This window comes from Cnephaeus nilssonii (genome assembly GCF_951640355.1).
Source record: "Cnephaeus nilssonii genome assembly, chromosome: 16".
Classification (NCBI taxonomy): Eukaryota; Metazoa; Chordata; class Mammalia; order Chiroptera; family Vespertilionidae; genus Cnephaeus; species Cnephaeus nilssonii.
This window is the reverse complement of record NC_137087.1, coordinates 19,255,463-19,272,920: the sequence shown is the minus strand read 5'-3', so window position 1 is coordinate 19,272,920 and position 17,458 is coordinate 19,255,463. Positions and strand designations below refer to the sequence as shown.

Here is a 17,458-nt window from a genome sequence, read left to right as displayed (position 1 = left end):
GCAAGGTAAAATCTCAACTTAAATAAAAACGAGTATTACTAGGACAAAATTCTTGGGGGGAAATCAATCCTACAGGCACCAGTATGTAAGTTCTGGATTAATGTTGACACAGCTCTGCCAGTGAATAAGTGATGGCAACACTGTATCCCAAACATACACTAAGGGGGTCAAACTAACAAATTATATGAAAATATCAAAAAGCACAGTTACTTTGGAAATTCATTTATTCAGAAATGACCTGTGCAGACACAGTGATAAACAAATCTGTGTTATACACAACCCTCACTATGTAGTGGCCTTGACACACAGGGCCCAGAATCAAACTTCTTAAACAGAAAGTAAGAAGGAAGAGAAGAATGAGGAATGAAGGAAAGAGAGGACATGTTGGGAGAAAGGCTGTGAGGAGGATGGGGGGGGGGGGGGAGGAGGAAGAGATGGAAGGTGAGAGCCAGGCTGGAGCTCCCTGGCATCAGAGCAGGGCAGGACTGATGGGTGGGGCAAAGCTGTGCTGAGCTCCCTCCCTCTGCGGGTCTGCAGGCAAGGACTGCCCGGCACCTTCTGCAGCTGACATTTTCCCAGGGAACTCTGCACAGTCCTGCTGATCGCATCACTGTTCCTCTTGCTGCTGCTCTGAGAAGTAAACATAAAAGGGCTACAATGCTGCAACTGCGGCAGCGGCAGCGGCATGGGAGGGCGAGGGGCAGGGGCAGGGGAATGGACGGGAATCTAATGAATATAAAAAGGTACCAACTTCAGAAGAAAAAGGAGAGATCAAAGTAAAAGGTGCAAGTTGTAACAGGTATTTTTCTAAAGATAAAATTCTCAGTAGTAAGGAATTGAAAGCAGGGTCTCAAAGACATACTTGTACACTCATGTTCATAAAGTACCATCACAAATGCCAAGAGGTCAAGGAACTCAAGTGTCCATTGATGGATAAATAGATAAACAAAATGTGGTAAGTATATACAATGGAATATTATTTGGCCTTAAAAAGAAAGGAAATCCTGTCACATGCTACAACATGGATGAACCAACATGGAATAAGCCAGTCACAAAAAGACAAAGACTGTATGACTCCACTTCTATGAGGTATCTACTGCAGTCAAATTCATAGAAACAGGAAGCAAAGGTGTGGCTGCAGGGTCTGGGGAGAGAGAAACAGAGTTGTTTAATAGATACAGAGTTTCAGATTTGCAAGATGAGGAAGTTCTGGAGATGTTTCACAACAACATGAAATATTTAATACTACTGAAATGTACACTTAAAAATGGTTAAGATGGTAAGTTTTATGTTACGTGTTTTCTACCACAATAAAAAAGAAATTCTGGGTAGTGATTAAAATTAGGGTACAGCCCTGGCCGGTGTGGCTCAGTTGGTTGGAGTGTCGTCTGGTGTACCAGGATGTCTAGGGTTTGATTCTGGTCAGGGCACATACCTAGGCTGCAGGTTTGATCCTCAGTTGAGGTGCATATGGGAGGCCACCAATTGATGTGTGTGTGTTTTTTCCTCTCTCTCCCTTCCTCCCTCTCTAAAATCAATTAAAATTTTTAAAAATTAGGGTACAAGCGAGCACTCCTAACGAATCCAGTTTTGCAAAACATGCTGAGTCCTGCATCCAAAGTGGTCCTCCTCCAGCTTGGTCCTGGGATAGTGGAACAGCCGTAACCGCTGTGACTCCCTCTCCATCCCTGGTCTGCCAGGCATCTTCCTTGTTCTCTCTCTAGCCCTGCTAAGGGCCACGCAGCTTAGCACAGTGTTAAAGAGCCCAGGCTGGCTGGGTTCAGATCCTGACACTATCCACTGCCTGGTTATGTGACCTTCAGCTAGGTATCCGTCCTCATATGTAAAACAGGGACTGTATTAGTACTTCCCTTATAGTGTTGCCAATGATGATAATATTAATATCATTAGTAAGTATAATAATAATATGTATACACTTAGCACAATGCCTGGCCCATAGTAGGTGTTCAGTAAATGCTTGTTTTTATCACACACACCTAAATTTAGGGTACAAGGGGAAGGGAGAAAAAAATCAACCTTCTAAAAATTACAGGTATTTTATCTAGATGGAGAGATTAATGAAACCACATGTCTTTAATTCTCTTTTAAAGTATTAATACAAACGACTTTAATGGCTGGGGCAAAATCAGTATATAAGAAATAATGCAAATCTGAGCTCCAACGGGCTTCCGAGGTACATTTCCACAGAAGAGCTTTGGAAAGAAGACCCTGCAAAAGCCAAGGGTTACATGCACAGTTCTCCAGGTGCCCACAATCATCTTGGCCAACAGTTTGATGACTGTGGACAGCCATCAGAGATACTACAGAGTCCGTGGGGAACCACCCAGGAGTCACCATCCAAAAGTTCACATCCCTCGTCGGCAATTAAAATGAAGACATTTTCCCTCAGCACCTTGTGAAGATGTTCAATTTCTAGGGTTTCCCAAGATCCACCTCAGGAGAAGTCAATTTGTCCACAGGAAGCGTAGTTTCCAAAACTGTCTACCGAGAACCGCTGAGAGATGTGGATTGAATTGAGCTTTAAGGTACCAAAGTAGAAGTTCTCAAACAGCTGAAAAGGAAGAATAAAAACCAGAATGAATATCTACCAGTAAAGACAATTACAGATGGAAATATTAAGCGTCAGCTTCTCTTGTAAAAACACCAGAACAATCTCAACAAACTTCTCATGCTTTGTCTTTTCCGTATTTATTGTCAAAAATGATCCTGGAGAAGGGGAGTGGGAGTGGGAGTGGGAGTAAAAAAAGAACAGCAGCTCTTCTCTCTGATTAATCTTAAAGCCTCCTCCAACAAATGCACTAGAGGAAGAGGTCTGAAATGTTAATTCCAAGATATCTATTGAGCAGATATGAACAAGAATACCCTAATCCACAGGGCCTAACAAAGCAGCTACTATGACTTTCAGTTATGTGGGATCCTAGTTTTGTTACAGACAGAATAAATTTTGATATAATACATTCCTCTATCTAGTCAACAGCATTTAGTGGAAGCACTGACTAAAATAAATAGAAGATTCCCAACCCATGAAAGGTTCTAATGACCCAGTGAAGAATGCAGAACACTTAAATACACAACACAGCCAGACCAACACTTCTATCAGATGATAGAGCAAGTATAAATTATTAAATTTATCAAAAGCCTTTCATCAGATGTGGATTCAAGCCAGCATTCTAAAGTAGATGCTCTTTATTACAACTCTTCACTTTAAAAACTGTCAAGTGTGCCCTAGCTGGTTTGGCTCGGTGGATAGAGCATCAGCCTGCGGACTGAAGGGTCCCAGGTTCGATTCCGGTCAAGGGCATGTACCTTGGTTGCGGGCGCATCTCCAGTAGGAGATGTGCAGGAGGCAGCTGATTGATGTTTCTCTCTCATTGATGTTTCTAACTCTCTATCCCTCTCCCTTTCTCTCTGTAAAAAAATCAATAAAATATATTTAAAAAATAAAAAATAAAATAAAATAAAATAAAAACTGTCAAGTGTGACCTGTATAACTTTATTAACCAATGTCATCCCAATAAATTCAATGAAAGAAAATAACAACTCACAGAGATTCCAAAATGGCGGCAGAGTAAGTGGATGCTACACTGACACACTCCCAGGATCAAACTGGAATTACAACTAAAGTATAGAAAAACCATCCTGAATAATCAAATGAAGACTAGCTGGAGAGAACCCTGATAATCAAGGACAGAAAGTGGAGACTGCATAGAGACTGGTAGGAAGTGCGGAGGCACAAAAGGGCTAGCTGGGCTCCCACAGACAGCAGCTAAAGTTTCAGAGGGATATCTCAGCAGTGGGTTAGGGGGATCCCCACTGAGAACTCTGGAGTCTAAAGCCCAAGCCAGGCTCTACAACCCAGAGCACCAGAACTGATAAAGATACCCACATAACATCTGGCTGTGAAAAACAGCGAAGTTGCTGTCTGCCAGGGAAGACAACTGGAAATGCAGGCAACCTCTTAAAAGGCCAATGTACAAAATTTCTTGTACAGCTATTCACCATAGGGTCTGGCATAGGGAGGGCAGAGTGAACTGGAGCTGTGTGAGCAGAAGCCAGGTTTGGGGGCTCTGGGGTTAGACCTCAGAAGGCAGACACCCCAGTTTCCTGTGCTGAGTCATTCCCTCATGCTGCGAGGACATATTTTTCTGGTGAACCTTTGCTATCTAGGTGGATTTTGCCTGGGGTAAAGGGAGCAGGTGCCCCACCCTATTGGAAAATCCCTTCTCCAACCTGTAGAGTTCCTGAGGCCCATTAAGAGACTGAGAATAACAATCAGCCTGCAGGCATAAGCAATTGCCCCACTCTGTTGGAAAAACTCTTACCCCACCCTGTGGTCCATAGCCTGATGCTAATCAAGACTGAATACAATCAGACTGCAAGCAGAGGTGGGTCTCTGGAGGCTTTCAGTCTTTGCCTGATCTAATTGAGGGCCCAGGGCTAGAAAATGCAGAACTTGGTGCACATCTTGGTCCTTTCCAAAGGAACCTAGCTCCAACAGAGGGAGCCACAAGTTGTGGATTGCTGGTAGCTCCAAACAGAGTACTCAGGACCAGTCAAAAACAGAGGCTGACACTGTCCTGCACTAGAGATTGGGAGGCATAGCAGACCTACCTAATACATAGTCACAAACCCAAACAGGCAGCCAAAATGGGGAGACAAAAAAACAAACCCTAAACGAAAGAATAAGAGAATGCTTCAAAAGAAGAGCTAAATGAAATGGAGATACGAAATTTATCAGACATAGAGATCAGAATAATGATACTCAACAGCATGAGAAAAGATACACAACAATGAAGAATGACATAGCACTAACAAGAACACAGTGGAAGGAATCACAGCAGATTAGGGGAAGCCGAGGATCAGATCAGTGAATTAGACAACAGGATAGAAAAAATCACTCAATCAGAGAACCAAAAAGAAAAAACAATTAAAAAACAGGAGGACAGCTTAAGGGAACTGTGGGATAATATGAAACTTAACAATATTTGTATAATAGCAGGGCCAGAAGGGAAAGAAAATGAGCAAGGGATAGAGAATGTGTTTTAAGAAATAATGGCAGAAAACTTTCCTGACCTGGTGAAGGAAAAAGTTACACAAGTTCAGGAGGCACAGAGAGTCTCAAGCAAGAAGAACCCAGACAGGCCCACACCAGACACATCATAATTAAAATGCCAAAATTAAAGACAAAGAGAGAATCTTAAATGCAGCAAGGGAAAAGCAAACTGTTACCTACAAATAAACTCCCATAAGGCTGTCAACTGATTTTTCATCAAAAACTCTACAGGCCAGAAAGGACTGGCATGAAGTATTCAAGGTAATGAAAAGCAAGGATCTGAAACCAAGATTACTCTATCCAGCAAGGCTATCACGCAAAATCGATGGTGAAATAAAGAGCTTACCAGACCAATAAAGGCTAAAGGAGTTTTGTCACCACCAAAGCAGCACTGCAAGAAATGCTAAAGGGTCTGCTGTAATGAGAAGAAATAGAGAGAGAGAGAAACATAGGCATAAAGAATTAAAATGGCAATAAATAAGTACCTATCAATAATAACCTTAAATGTGAATGTTTTAAATACTCCAAACAAGACATAGGGTAGCTAAATTGATACACAAACATGACCAAAATATATGCTGTCTACAAGAGACCCACCTCAGAATAAAAGACTCACACAGGATGAGAGTGAAGGGATGGGAAAAAATGTCCGTGCAAATAGAAAAGAAGCTGGAGTGGCAATACTCATATCTTACAAAATAGACTTCAAAATGAAGGCCATCACAAGAGACAATAAAGGTTACTACATAATACTAAAGGGATCAATCCAACAAGAGGATATAACCCTGGTAAACATATATGCACCTAAAAATATAAAAAAACTTCTGGAGGACTTTAAGGGAGATATCAACAACAATACAGTCATAGTAGAGTACTTTAACATCCCACTGATTTCATTGGATAGGTCTTCCAGACAAAAAAATTAACAAGGAAACAATGACTCTAAATGACACACTGGATCAGATGAATTTAATTGACATTTATAGAACATTTCACCCTGAAGCTGTAGAATATACATTCTTCTCCAGTGTACATGGGTCATTCTCAAAGATAGACTACATGTTTGGACACAAAACAAGCCTCTACAAATTCAAGAAGATTGAAATCATATCAAGCATCGTCTCAGATAATAATGGAATAAAATTAGAAATCAACTACATTCAAACACATGGGGGCTAAACAGCATGTTATTAAACAACTAGAGGCTCGGTGCACGAGATTCGTGCATGGGTAGGGTCCCTAGGCCTGGCCGGCAATCAGTGGGGCGACTGGCAGGGTGATCAGGGGGGCCCCCGCTGACACCCATCTTGACTGGCCTGGCGCTGCTCACTCGCCGGCCACTCCAGTCGCCTCCCTCTGTGGAGCGACCGGCAGGGCAATTGGGCGGGTAGGGGAGGAGGGGGAGGACCTGCTGGCACCAGCCTTGGCTGGCCTGGGGCCTGAGGGCTGGGGGAAGCCCCTGTGTTGAGCGTCTGCCCCATGGTGGTCAGTGCGTGTCATAGCAACCGGTCGTTCCACCAGCCATTCTGCTGTTCGGTCGATTTGCATATTAGGCTTTTATTATATTGGATTAATGGGTTACCAATGAGATCAAGAAAGAAATAAAAAAACTTCCTGGAAACGAATGAAAATGAACACAAAACAATCCCAAATTTCTGGGACACAGCAAAAGCATTCAGTACTGAGAGGGAAGTTCATAGCATTACAGGCCTACCTCAAAGAAAAATTAATAAGAAACTATTTAACCCTACAACTTAAAGAATTAGAAAGAGAACAATAAGAAAAGCCAAGAGTAAGTAAAAGGAAAAAAATAATAAAGATTAGAGCAGAAATAAATGACATAGAGACTAAATAAACAATACCAAAAAATCAATGAAACGAAGAGCTGATTCTTTGAAAAGATAAACAAGATTGATCAACTGTTAGCCAGACTCATCAAGAAACAAAGAGAGGGGATCCAAGTAATTAAAATCAGAAACAAAAGCAGTGAAGTAACAACTGACATTACAGAAACACAAAGGATTGTAAGAAAATACTATGAGCGACTATACACCAGTAAGCTGGACAATGTGGATGAAATAAACAAAATCCTAGAAAAATACAATCTTCCAAAACTCAATCAGGAAGAATCAGAAAAACTGAATAGGCCAATAACAATTGATGAAATTAAAGCAGTAATAAAAAAAACTCCCAGCAAACAAAAGCCCTGGTCCGGATGGCTTCACAGGGGAGTTTTACCAAATATTCAAAGAAGAACTAACACCTATCCTTTCAAACTATTCAAAAAGATTAAAGAGGAAGGAACACTTCCAAGCTCTTTTTATGGGGTCAGCATTATCCTAATTCCAAAACCAGATAAAGACACTACAAAAAAAAGAGAAATACAGGCCAATACCCCTGATGAACATAGATGCTAAAATCCTCAATAAAATATTAGCAAATCGGATCCAGCAATATATTAAAAAGATCATACACAATGACCAAATGAGATTTATTCCAGGGATGCAAGGCTGATACAATATTCACAAATCAATAAACATGATACATCACATAAATAAAGTGAAAGACAAAATTCACATGATCATATCAATAGATGCAGAAAAAGCATTCGACATAATCCAACACCCTTTCTTGATAAAAACGCTCAGCAAAGTGGGAATAGAGGGACACACCTCAACATAATAAAGGCCATATATGACAAACCTACAGCCAACATCATACTCAATGGGCAAAAACTAAAATCATTTCCTTTAAGAACAGGAACAAGACAGGGATATCCGCTTTCATGACTCTTATTCAACATAGTACTGGAAGTTTTAGCCACAGCGATCAGCAAGAAGAAAACAGTAAAGGCATCCAAATTGGAAAGGAGGAAGTAAAACTCTCATTATTCGCAGATGACATGATATTGTACATAGAAAACCCTAAAGACTCCATCAAAAAACTACAAGATTTAATAAAGGAATTTGGCAATGTAGCAGGATACAAAATTAACACCCAGAAATCTATGGCATTTTTATACACCAATAATGAATTCTCAGACAGAAAAACTAAACAAACAATCCCATTTACCATAGCAACAAAAAATTAATATACCTAAGAATAAACTTAACCAAGGAGGTAAAAGACCTATACTCGGAAAACTACAGGACACTAAAAAATGAGATAGAGGAAGATATAAACACGTGGAAGAATACACCATGTTCATGGATTGGCAGAATTAACATCCTTAAAATGTCCATTCTACCCAAAGCAATCTAGAGATTCAATGCAAGTCCTATTAAATTACCAATGGTATATTTCACAGATCTAGAAAAAATACTCCAAAAATTCATATGCTACCAATAAAGACCCCAAATAGCCTGAAAAAGAACAAAGTTAGAAGGATCACAATACCAGATATCAAGTTATAATACAAACCCACTGTAATTTTGAGAAAGAAGAACAAAGCAATCTTGAGAAAGAAGAACAAAGATGAAGGGATCCACAATACCAGATATCAAGTTATACTACAATGCCACTGTAATCAAGACAGCCTGGTACTGGCACAAGAACAGACATATAGATCAATGGAACAGAACAGAGACCCCAGAAATCAACCCAAGCCATTATGCTCAATTAATATTTAACAAAGGAGGCAAGAGCATACAATGGAGTCAAGACAGTCTCTTCAAAAAATGGTGTTGGGAAAATTGGACAGATACATGCAAAAAAATAAAATAAAAAATGAAACAAGACCACCAACTTACACCATACACAAGAATAAACTTAAAATGAGTAAAAGACTTAAATGTAAGACGGGAAACCATAAAAATCCTAGAAAAAACCATAAGCAGCAAAATCTCAGACATCTCTTGTAGCAATATGTTTGCGGATACATCTCCTAAGGCAAAGGAAACTAAGGAGAAAATAAACAAATGGGACTACATCAAAATAAAAAAGCTTCTGCACAGCAAAAGAAACCATCAACAAAATGAAAAGGGAGCCCACTGTATGGGAGAACATTATTTGGCAATGATATATCTGATAAAGGGTTAACATCCAAAATATATAAGAACTCACACAACTTAACAAAAGGAAGATACTAGGTGTACCGGTTAATAATAGCGTATTTTGTAATAAAAGAAAACACAATAATTTCAAGAGAAACATCAAAAGTGCTTTATTCAAAATAATGTCCATCGCTAGCTACACATTTCCCCATCTTTCAGGATCAGAACAAGCGGTAATCTGAAGGAGCAGGGTCTGGTGAATACAGCGGGTGGGTTAATACTTCCCAGGCAAGATCTTTTAATATGTCTTTAACTGGTTTTGAAGTGTGTGATGGTGCGTCATCATGAAGCAAGATTACTTTGCCGTGTCTTCTGGAACATTCTGGTCATTTCATGATCAAAGCATGATTCAAATTGATTATTTGTTGTCAGTAGCGGTCAGTATTAACATATTCACCTGTTTTTAGAAGATCTTAATACACGACACCTTCCTGATCCCACCAAACACAGAGCATTGTCTTCTTTTCTAAGCAATTTGGCCTTGCAGTCGATGTTGATGGTTGACCTGGATCAACCCATGATTTTGTGCATTTGGGATTCTCAAAGTAAATCCCCTTTTCATTGCCAGTCACAATTCGATGCAAAAAAGACTCTTTCATGCCATTGAAGCAACATTTTACTGATGACTTTTCGGTTTTCCATTTGTCTTTTGTTCAGTTGATGTGGCACCCATTTTTCTTTCTTTAAAATCTTTCCCAATGCTTGTAAACGATCGGAAATTGTTTGCTGAACAATGTCTAATCTTTCTGCAAGTTGTTTGTGAGTCTGACACGCATCTTCATCCAATAATGCTTGTAATTGTTGGCCTTCAAACTTTTTCGGTTGACCTAGACGTTCTTTGTCTTTCACATTGAAATCATCACTTTTAAAGCGTTGAAACCAGCGTTCACAAGTATCTTGAGATGGAGCATGTTCACCATAAGCTTCCTGAAGTATTCAGCAGCACTTTTCTTAAAAATAATGAATTATAACTTCCTGCAAATGCTCTTTTTTTGGCACAAAATTCGACATTTTTAAGCGTAAAAATATCTATGATGTTAACATCTTCAGCAAATTTGACATATGAAGTTTTGAAGCTTGTTGTCAATACAACAAAATAGCATACATATCAAATCACATATATATCAACATATGTGTAACTCCATCTATTGAAAAAAATCTGCATTATTAACTGGTACGCCTAGTAAACAGCCCAGTTGAAAAGTGGGCAAAGGACCTAAATAGACAACTTTTCCAAAGTGGACATACAGATGGCCAAGAAACATGAAAAAATGCTCAACGTCACTGATCATCAAAGAGATGCAAATTAAAATGACAATAAGGTATCACCTCACACCTGTCAAAATGGCTATCATCAACAAATTAACAAATGACAAGTGTTGGTGAGGATGTGGAGAAGAGGGAACCCTAGTACACTGCTGGTGGGAATGCAGACTGGTGCAGCCATTATAGAAAACAGTATGAAGTTTCCTCAAAAAAATTAAATATGGAACTTCTATTTGACCCAGTGACTCCACTTCTAGGAATATATCCTAAGAAACCCGAAATACCAATCAGAAGGAATATATGCACCCCTATCTTCATAGCAGCACAATTCTAAGATCTGGAAACAGCTCAAGTGCCCATCAGTAGACATGTGAATAAAAACGCTGTGGTAGCCAAAACCGGTTTGGCTCAGTGGATAGAGTGTCGGCCTGCGGACTGAAGGGTCCCAGGTTCGATTCCGGTCAAGGGCATGTACCTTGGTTGCAGGCACATCCCCAGTGGGGTGTGTGCAGGAGGCAGCTGATCAATGTTTCTCTCTCATCAATGTTTCTAACTCTCTGTCCCTCTCCCTTCCTCTCTGTAAAAAATCAATAAAATATATTTTAAAACAAAACAAAACAAAAAAACGCTGTGGTATATTTACACTATGGAATACTATGACAGCATAGAGGGACCTGGAGAATATTATGCTAAGCGAAATAAGCCAGTCAGAAAAAGACAAAGTATCACATGATCTCACTCATATGTGGAATTTAATGAGCAAAATAAACTGTTGAATAAAATAGATACAGCGATATCATGGAACAAACTGTTGTATCTCAGAGGGAAGGTGGGGGGTGGGGGTGGGGGAAGAGATCAACCAATGAACTTGTATGCATGTATGCATAACCCATGGACACAGACTATTTGGTAGTGAAGGCCTGGGGCAGGGGTGGGCTATAAGGCATCAATGGGAGAAAAAAGGGGTCATATGTAATACTTTCAACAATAAAGATTTTTTTAAAAAGAAAAGAACAACTTTCAAGTGTGTCAGAGGGAAGGATAAGCCAAACTCTTAGAGAGGCCTGCTCTTGTGATGATCTAGAATCCCAAATGACTTCAGAATTCATCCCAGGAAAATTAAGCTGCACTGCTTAGATATGGAGTGTCAAAGAAGAAAGGGCTTACCTTCTGTTTGGAGGCAAGAGTTGTTCTTTCTCAAAATGTCAACAAGATCCCAAGAAAGCCTTTCTTTTTTCTTTCTTTTTTTTTTAAATATATTTTTATTGATATTTTACAGAGAGGAAGGGAGAGGGATAGAGAGCCAGAAACATCGATGAGAGAGAGACATCGATCAGCCTGCCTCCCGCACACTCCCCACTCGGTATGTGCCCGCAACCAAGGTACATGCCCTTGACCAGAATCGAACCTGGGACCCTTCAATCCGCAGGCCGACGCTCTACCCACTGAGCCAAACCAGTTAGGGCCCAAAAAAGCCTTTCAATACACATTCCCAACAATGTTTGAGTCCTCCCTAAGGGGAGGACCTCTGCACAGAAGTGACTGTCTCTTCTCTTTAGTTTTATACAACCTCCACAGCCCTGAATTTCAGCCTCTGTCACCTTTCCTCTTTCTGTAATTAATGACCTAGCAAAATGCCTGGGGTTCATTAAAGGCTAACTGTATAAAAGCCCCGTAAATATTGATTCTCCAACATGACATCCACTTGACCCCAAAGATCTATTTAAAGGTTGTGTGCTACATTGTCTTGTCCTTCAGAAAGGTGATCAGCTCTATCCTGTATTGATTTACACAATTAACTCCTCTTTCTGGTTTTGGTAGCCAGTTCAAACCATATCCACCCTTTTGTGTAAAGAAATGCAGCTTGAAAAGGTTATCTGCTAATCCTTTTGTTGAACGTTAATTTGAAGTGAAAGCCTCACCAGTGGGACTGAGAGATTTACCATTTTGCAAACCAAAGCCTTATAGGTACAAAGCAGACAGGACCATAGAAGCAATACAAGATGAGACAAAACTAAACTAAAAGGGAACTCCTAATGGCCCTGGCTGGGTGGCTCAATTGGTTAGAGCAGTGGTCGGCAAACCGCGGCTCGTGAGCCGCAGTTTGCTGCTCTGTTGACTAATGAGTTTTGCCGACCACTGGGTTAGAGCATTGTCCTGATATGCCACGGTTGTGGGTTTGATCCCAGGTCATGGCACAAACAAGAATCAACCAAGGAATTAAGTGGAACAACAAAAATTGATGTGTCTCTCTCTCAAATGAATAAATAAAATTTTAATAATTATTTTTAAAAAGGGGGGGGAACTCCTAATACTTTCAACATATTACTTTTTAAAGGTTAGCAACCTCTGTTTCTGAGTAATGGAGATACCACAGCTAGAGCTGGAAAGTGACCTACCTCTGCTGACTTCACCTTGCAAGTACAGTACAAGGCTTAGCAAAGAGGAGGAGGGAGGGCAGCATGAAGGCAGAAATGGGCACGATGGGTCATGCCAAGAAAGTCAGGCTAGATGTTTAGAGGGTTCCTTAAAAGAAGCAGCGAGGAAGACTAAAGCTAGAGATATAAGGAGAGTAAATCAGATTAAGGGAACTGAGGGTCAAGTTCAGAAGTTAGACTTCATTCTAGACATGGGGTAGAACTAATGAAAGCTTCTGAGTAGGTTGGTAGCCTAAGAAGGAAACTCTGTTTTAGGAAAAGTAATCTGGTTGTGGTGCTGACTGGAGAAGGAAACAAGAGGAGAAAAAGAAAAGGAGACCAGAGTAGCAGTGTACTCATGAGAGATACTGTCAATTGACTCCAGTACTAGTAGTGGGCCTGGAAAGATTGGAGCAGATGTGAAACACTATGAATGAAACACAGAAAAGATTCAGTGACTTGGTCTCCTGCTCTGATGGGAGATTGTGCCCTGAGGGGTCTGGAATAAGGAAATTACCCTGACATTCCAAAACTATGTTAGCATAGATGCAAAAAGACAATAGACATGCTCAGTTAAGGTAAAGACTAACCTTTGTCAAGAAAAATACTGTCCTAGGACATGACTACCCACCCTGCTTTTCATTAGGAAGTTTTAATTTCAGATCATCCTATGTGGTTACTTTAGGTCTCTGAGTTTGTAAGGCCACCATGCAGACCTTCCTTGAGCTGGTCAGGTTTAGGATGTGGCCCCTTTTTCATCAACAACATTGTAAATGGAGTATATGAAGTTACCATTAATAGCAACAGAACATTTCTAAGAGGAACCTATTTTATGAGGGGAAATGAAACAAATTCAGGTGTATTTATACACTCCTGGCTGTATCTTTGTGTACCAAGCCCTTCTCCAACCTAGGGTGTTTCTGGTACGCTGAGAATACATAGACATCAAAATCTATAGCACAAATCTTCTCTAATCAGACATGGTTAAAGTTGCTTAAGACCTATTCAAGGGGGAGGTTGGAGTTTTGGGGGAGCTAATTTTAATTCAGGGGATATTAAAAAGCCTATTGGTCATCAAAAAAAAAAAATCTATAGCACAGTTAAGTGGAAGTATCTATAATAATGAAAGCGTAATATGCTACTTAGACCAGACAGCCAAACGACCTTCCGGGCAACCTTCCAGACGAAGCCAGGGCTGCGAGGGCTGAACCCCTTGCACGAATTTCATGCATCGGGCCTCTAGTATCATCATAAAAAGCTTTACAGCTGCCCTAATTTTTTTTTAGTATGTAGTGGTTTGTTTTTTTAATTTAATAAATCTTTATTGTTCAGATTACAATTGTTCCTCTTTTTTCCCCCCATAGCTCCCCTCCACCCGGTTCCTGCCCCACCCTCTGCCCTTACCGCACCCCCCAAACTGTCCTCATCCATAGGTGTACGATTTTTGTCCAGTCTCTTCCTGCACCCCCCACATCCCTTTCCTCCCGAGAATTGTCAGTCCACTCCCTTTCTATGCCCCTGATTCTATTATATTCACCAGTTTATCCTGTTCATTAGATTTTTTTATTCACTTGTTGATAGATATGTATTTGTTCATAATTTTTATCTTTATCTTTTTCTTCTTCCTCTTCTTAAAGAATACCTTTCAGCATTTCATATAATACTGGTTTGGTGGTGATGAACTCCTTTATCTGCCCTTCAATTCTGAATGATAGCTTTGCTGGGTAGAGTAATCTTGGTTGTAGGTCCTTGCTATTCATCACTTTTAATATTTCTTGCCATTCCCATCTGGCCTGCATAGTTTCTGTTGAGAAATCAGCTGACAGTCATATGGGTGCTCCCTTGTAGGTAACTAACTGTTTTTCTCTTACTGCTTTTAATATTCTCTCTTTGTCTTTTTGCCCTTGGCATTTTAATTATGATGTGTCTTGGTGTGGTCCTCTTTGGATTCCTTTTGTTTGGGGTTCTCTGTGCTTCCTGGACTTGTAAGTCTATTTCTTTCATCAGGTGGGGTAAGTTTTCAGTCATTATTTCTTCAAATAGGTTTTCAGTATCTTGCTCTCTCTCTTCTTCTGGCACCCCCATAATTCTGATGTTGGTATGCTTGAAGTTGTCCCAGAGGCTCCTTACACTATCTTCACATTTTTGGATTCTTTTTTCTTTTTGATTTTCCGGTTGGGTGTTTTTTGCTTCTTTGTTTTTCAAATCTTTGACTTGATTCTTGCAATCCTCTAGTCTGCTGTTGGGTCTCTGCATAATATTTTTTATTTCAGTCAGTGTATGTTTAATTTCTAGTTGGTCCTTTTTCATATCCTCGAGGGTCTTGCTAAATTTATCGGCCTTTTCTAGAAAATTCTTGAAAAACCTTATAACCGTGGTTTTGAACTCTATATCCAGTCTTTTGCTTTCCTTCATTTCTGCCATTTGTGATCTGTTTCTTTGTCTCCATATTTTGGCTGCTTCCCTGAGTTGATAGAGTGGCTTTGTGTGCTACGTGTCCTATAGGGCCCAGTGGCTCAGCCTCCCCAGTTACCTGAGGTGGACACTCTTGGTGTACCCCTTTGTGGGCTGTGTGCACAGTCTTATTGTAGTTAAGCCTTGATTGTTGTTGGTATCACTGGGAGGAATTGACCTCCAGGCCAACTGGCTGTGAGGATCAGCTGTGTCTACGCTGGGAGAAGTTCTGTGCTGGAGACACCCTTATGAGACAAGACTTGCAAAAGCCTCTGTGCTCAGCTTGGATGGGGCGGAGTCTCAGGGCCGAGCAGACAGTCTTGGCTTACTGTCAGCCCTGCCCTATGAGGACCCTGTGTCTCAGTGTCCCATGGTAATCGCTGCAAGCCCCTCTGAGAGAAAGCCACCCTTGAGTTTCGCCCGCTGCCAGACAGTCCAGTTTCTTCCCAAATGAGTCTGGATCCCCAGAGTCTCGCCCAGAACTGGAGTTCAGTGCAGTCAAGGAGCTTTTGTCTCCCTCCCGCTTGAGAAAGCCAGCCGCGCACTCAGTTGCCCGCCTGCTCCGCGCGTGCCTCGGTACCTCTGCCTTCCGCAGTTCCTCTGAGTCTGTGTGCTTTTCTCTTTCCTGACAGTCCAGTTTCACCACGTATGAATCTGGGTCCCCAGAGTCTCACCTGGAACTGGAGTTCAGCGCAGTCAGGAGCTTTTGTCTCCCTCCTGGTTGAGAAAGCCAGCCGCACACTCAGTTGCCAGTCCTCTCCACACGTGCGTCTCAGTACCTCTGCCTCCTGCAGCTCCTTTGAGTCTCAGTGTGTTTTTCTCTTTCCTTCTAGAATTTCCACTCAGCCAGCCTTCCTGTGGTTCTGGATGATGTCCGTTTTGTCTTTTAGTTGTAGTTTTGAAATTTTTGTGCAAGGCAGCAGTTTAGGTGTTTACCTGTGCCGCCATCTTGGTTTCTCAGTAGTTCTTTATATATTAAGAAAATGAACCCTTAGTCTGTGTTATAAATTGCAAATATATTTTCCCCCAGTAAGTCATTTATCTTTTGACTTTGCTTATGGTGACTTTTACCATGTCAACTTAAAATTTTATTGACTCAAATGTATAATAATGTTGACATCAAAACAATACCAGATGTTAGACCAGTGGAGTCTGGACCTTGGTTCAGCAACCTCAGTGCTTGAGTTCTGGCTAAGAAAGAAACTTTGTAAGAGAAAGTTTATTTAGAAAGTCACAGAGGTAGAAGAAATGAGTGGGAGAAGAAATAGGCTCAGGAAACAAGTTAGAGAAGCAAAAGAAGGGCCCTTGGAGCTTAGGAGAAAGAGAAAAGCAAATAGACTGAGGGAAAGGGGTGGGGAAAGGCACTGGTGTGCTCCCTACAGAGAGCCACACTGGGTCCTCAGTCATGAGGGTGTTTATCTGGAGGTCTCAGGGGAGAATCCCATTAGAATATTTATCAGCTTTCCAGGTGAGTCCTTCTAGGGTTGTGGTCTCTACTGATTGGTCAGTACCAGGGCAGGGGGTCATTAGTCAATGCAGCTGGTCCTGAAGTCAGCCATGGTTGCTTGTCTGGTTTTGCGGCTTTTCTGGGCCTGGAACTGAAACACAACTGAGGCCTTGATGTATTTTATTTGGGTCAGAACCTCATTGTCTTATGGGCTTAATGCTTAAGGGCTATTCTCCAGCCCCCTTGTTCGTTCCCCCTCTAAGGAGGTCTAACCCACACAACAACATGCCAGGGGAGGAAAGGTCAGGGGAGGGTCTGAACCCCATGACCAGCGATATGAAAGGTCAGGGGGTCTAAACCCCAGGACCAGAGATATGCTATGGGAAGAAAGGTTATCCTGGGCGCAAGGTCCTTGTTTTCCCAGTTTTGCAGTTGCTAGGTACCCTGGGCTTTCCACCTTGGTGACCTTCTGTACCTGGCTCCTGCTCCTTGCTCTGCTCAATTCTGTATAACTGCCTACCACAATAAAAGCAGATTTTTAAATCAAAGTTACCTGATGCCACTATTGTTATAGATTAAGAGATCAAGGTAAACAATACATACATACTATTGACAATACACTAATACAATAAAGATCATCACGGCCGATCTTTATCAAGGAAGCACGTGTGCCAGGCATGATGCGTGGGCTCCATGTGATTATCCCACTGCATCCTCACAACCCCAAGAAGCAGATTCTATTACTAAT

General features: G+C 41.1%; 1 protein-coding gene across 5 annotated transcripts in view; it reads right to left on the bottom strand.

Moving 5' to 3' along the window:
• Positions 1-71: 71 nt before the first annotated feature.
• The window catches only part of ASCC1 (activating signal cointegrator 1 complex subunit 1), a 107,177-nt gene continuing 89,790 nt past the window's right edge, over positions 72-17,458 (bottom strand). For 4 of the 5 annotated variants that reach the window (XM_079793298.1, XM_079793302.1, XM_079793299.1 and 1 more), the window contains exon 10: positions 72-2,572. In XM_079793298.1, coding sequence (XP_079649424.1) covers positions 2,456-2,572 — 117 coding nt within the window. In that variant the 3' untranslated portion in view covers positions 72-2,455. The remainder of the gene's footprint in view (positions 2,573-17,458) is intronic. The other variant, XM_079793301.1, reaches the window with a different exon arrangement.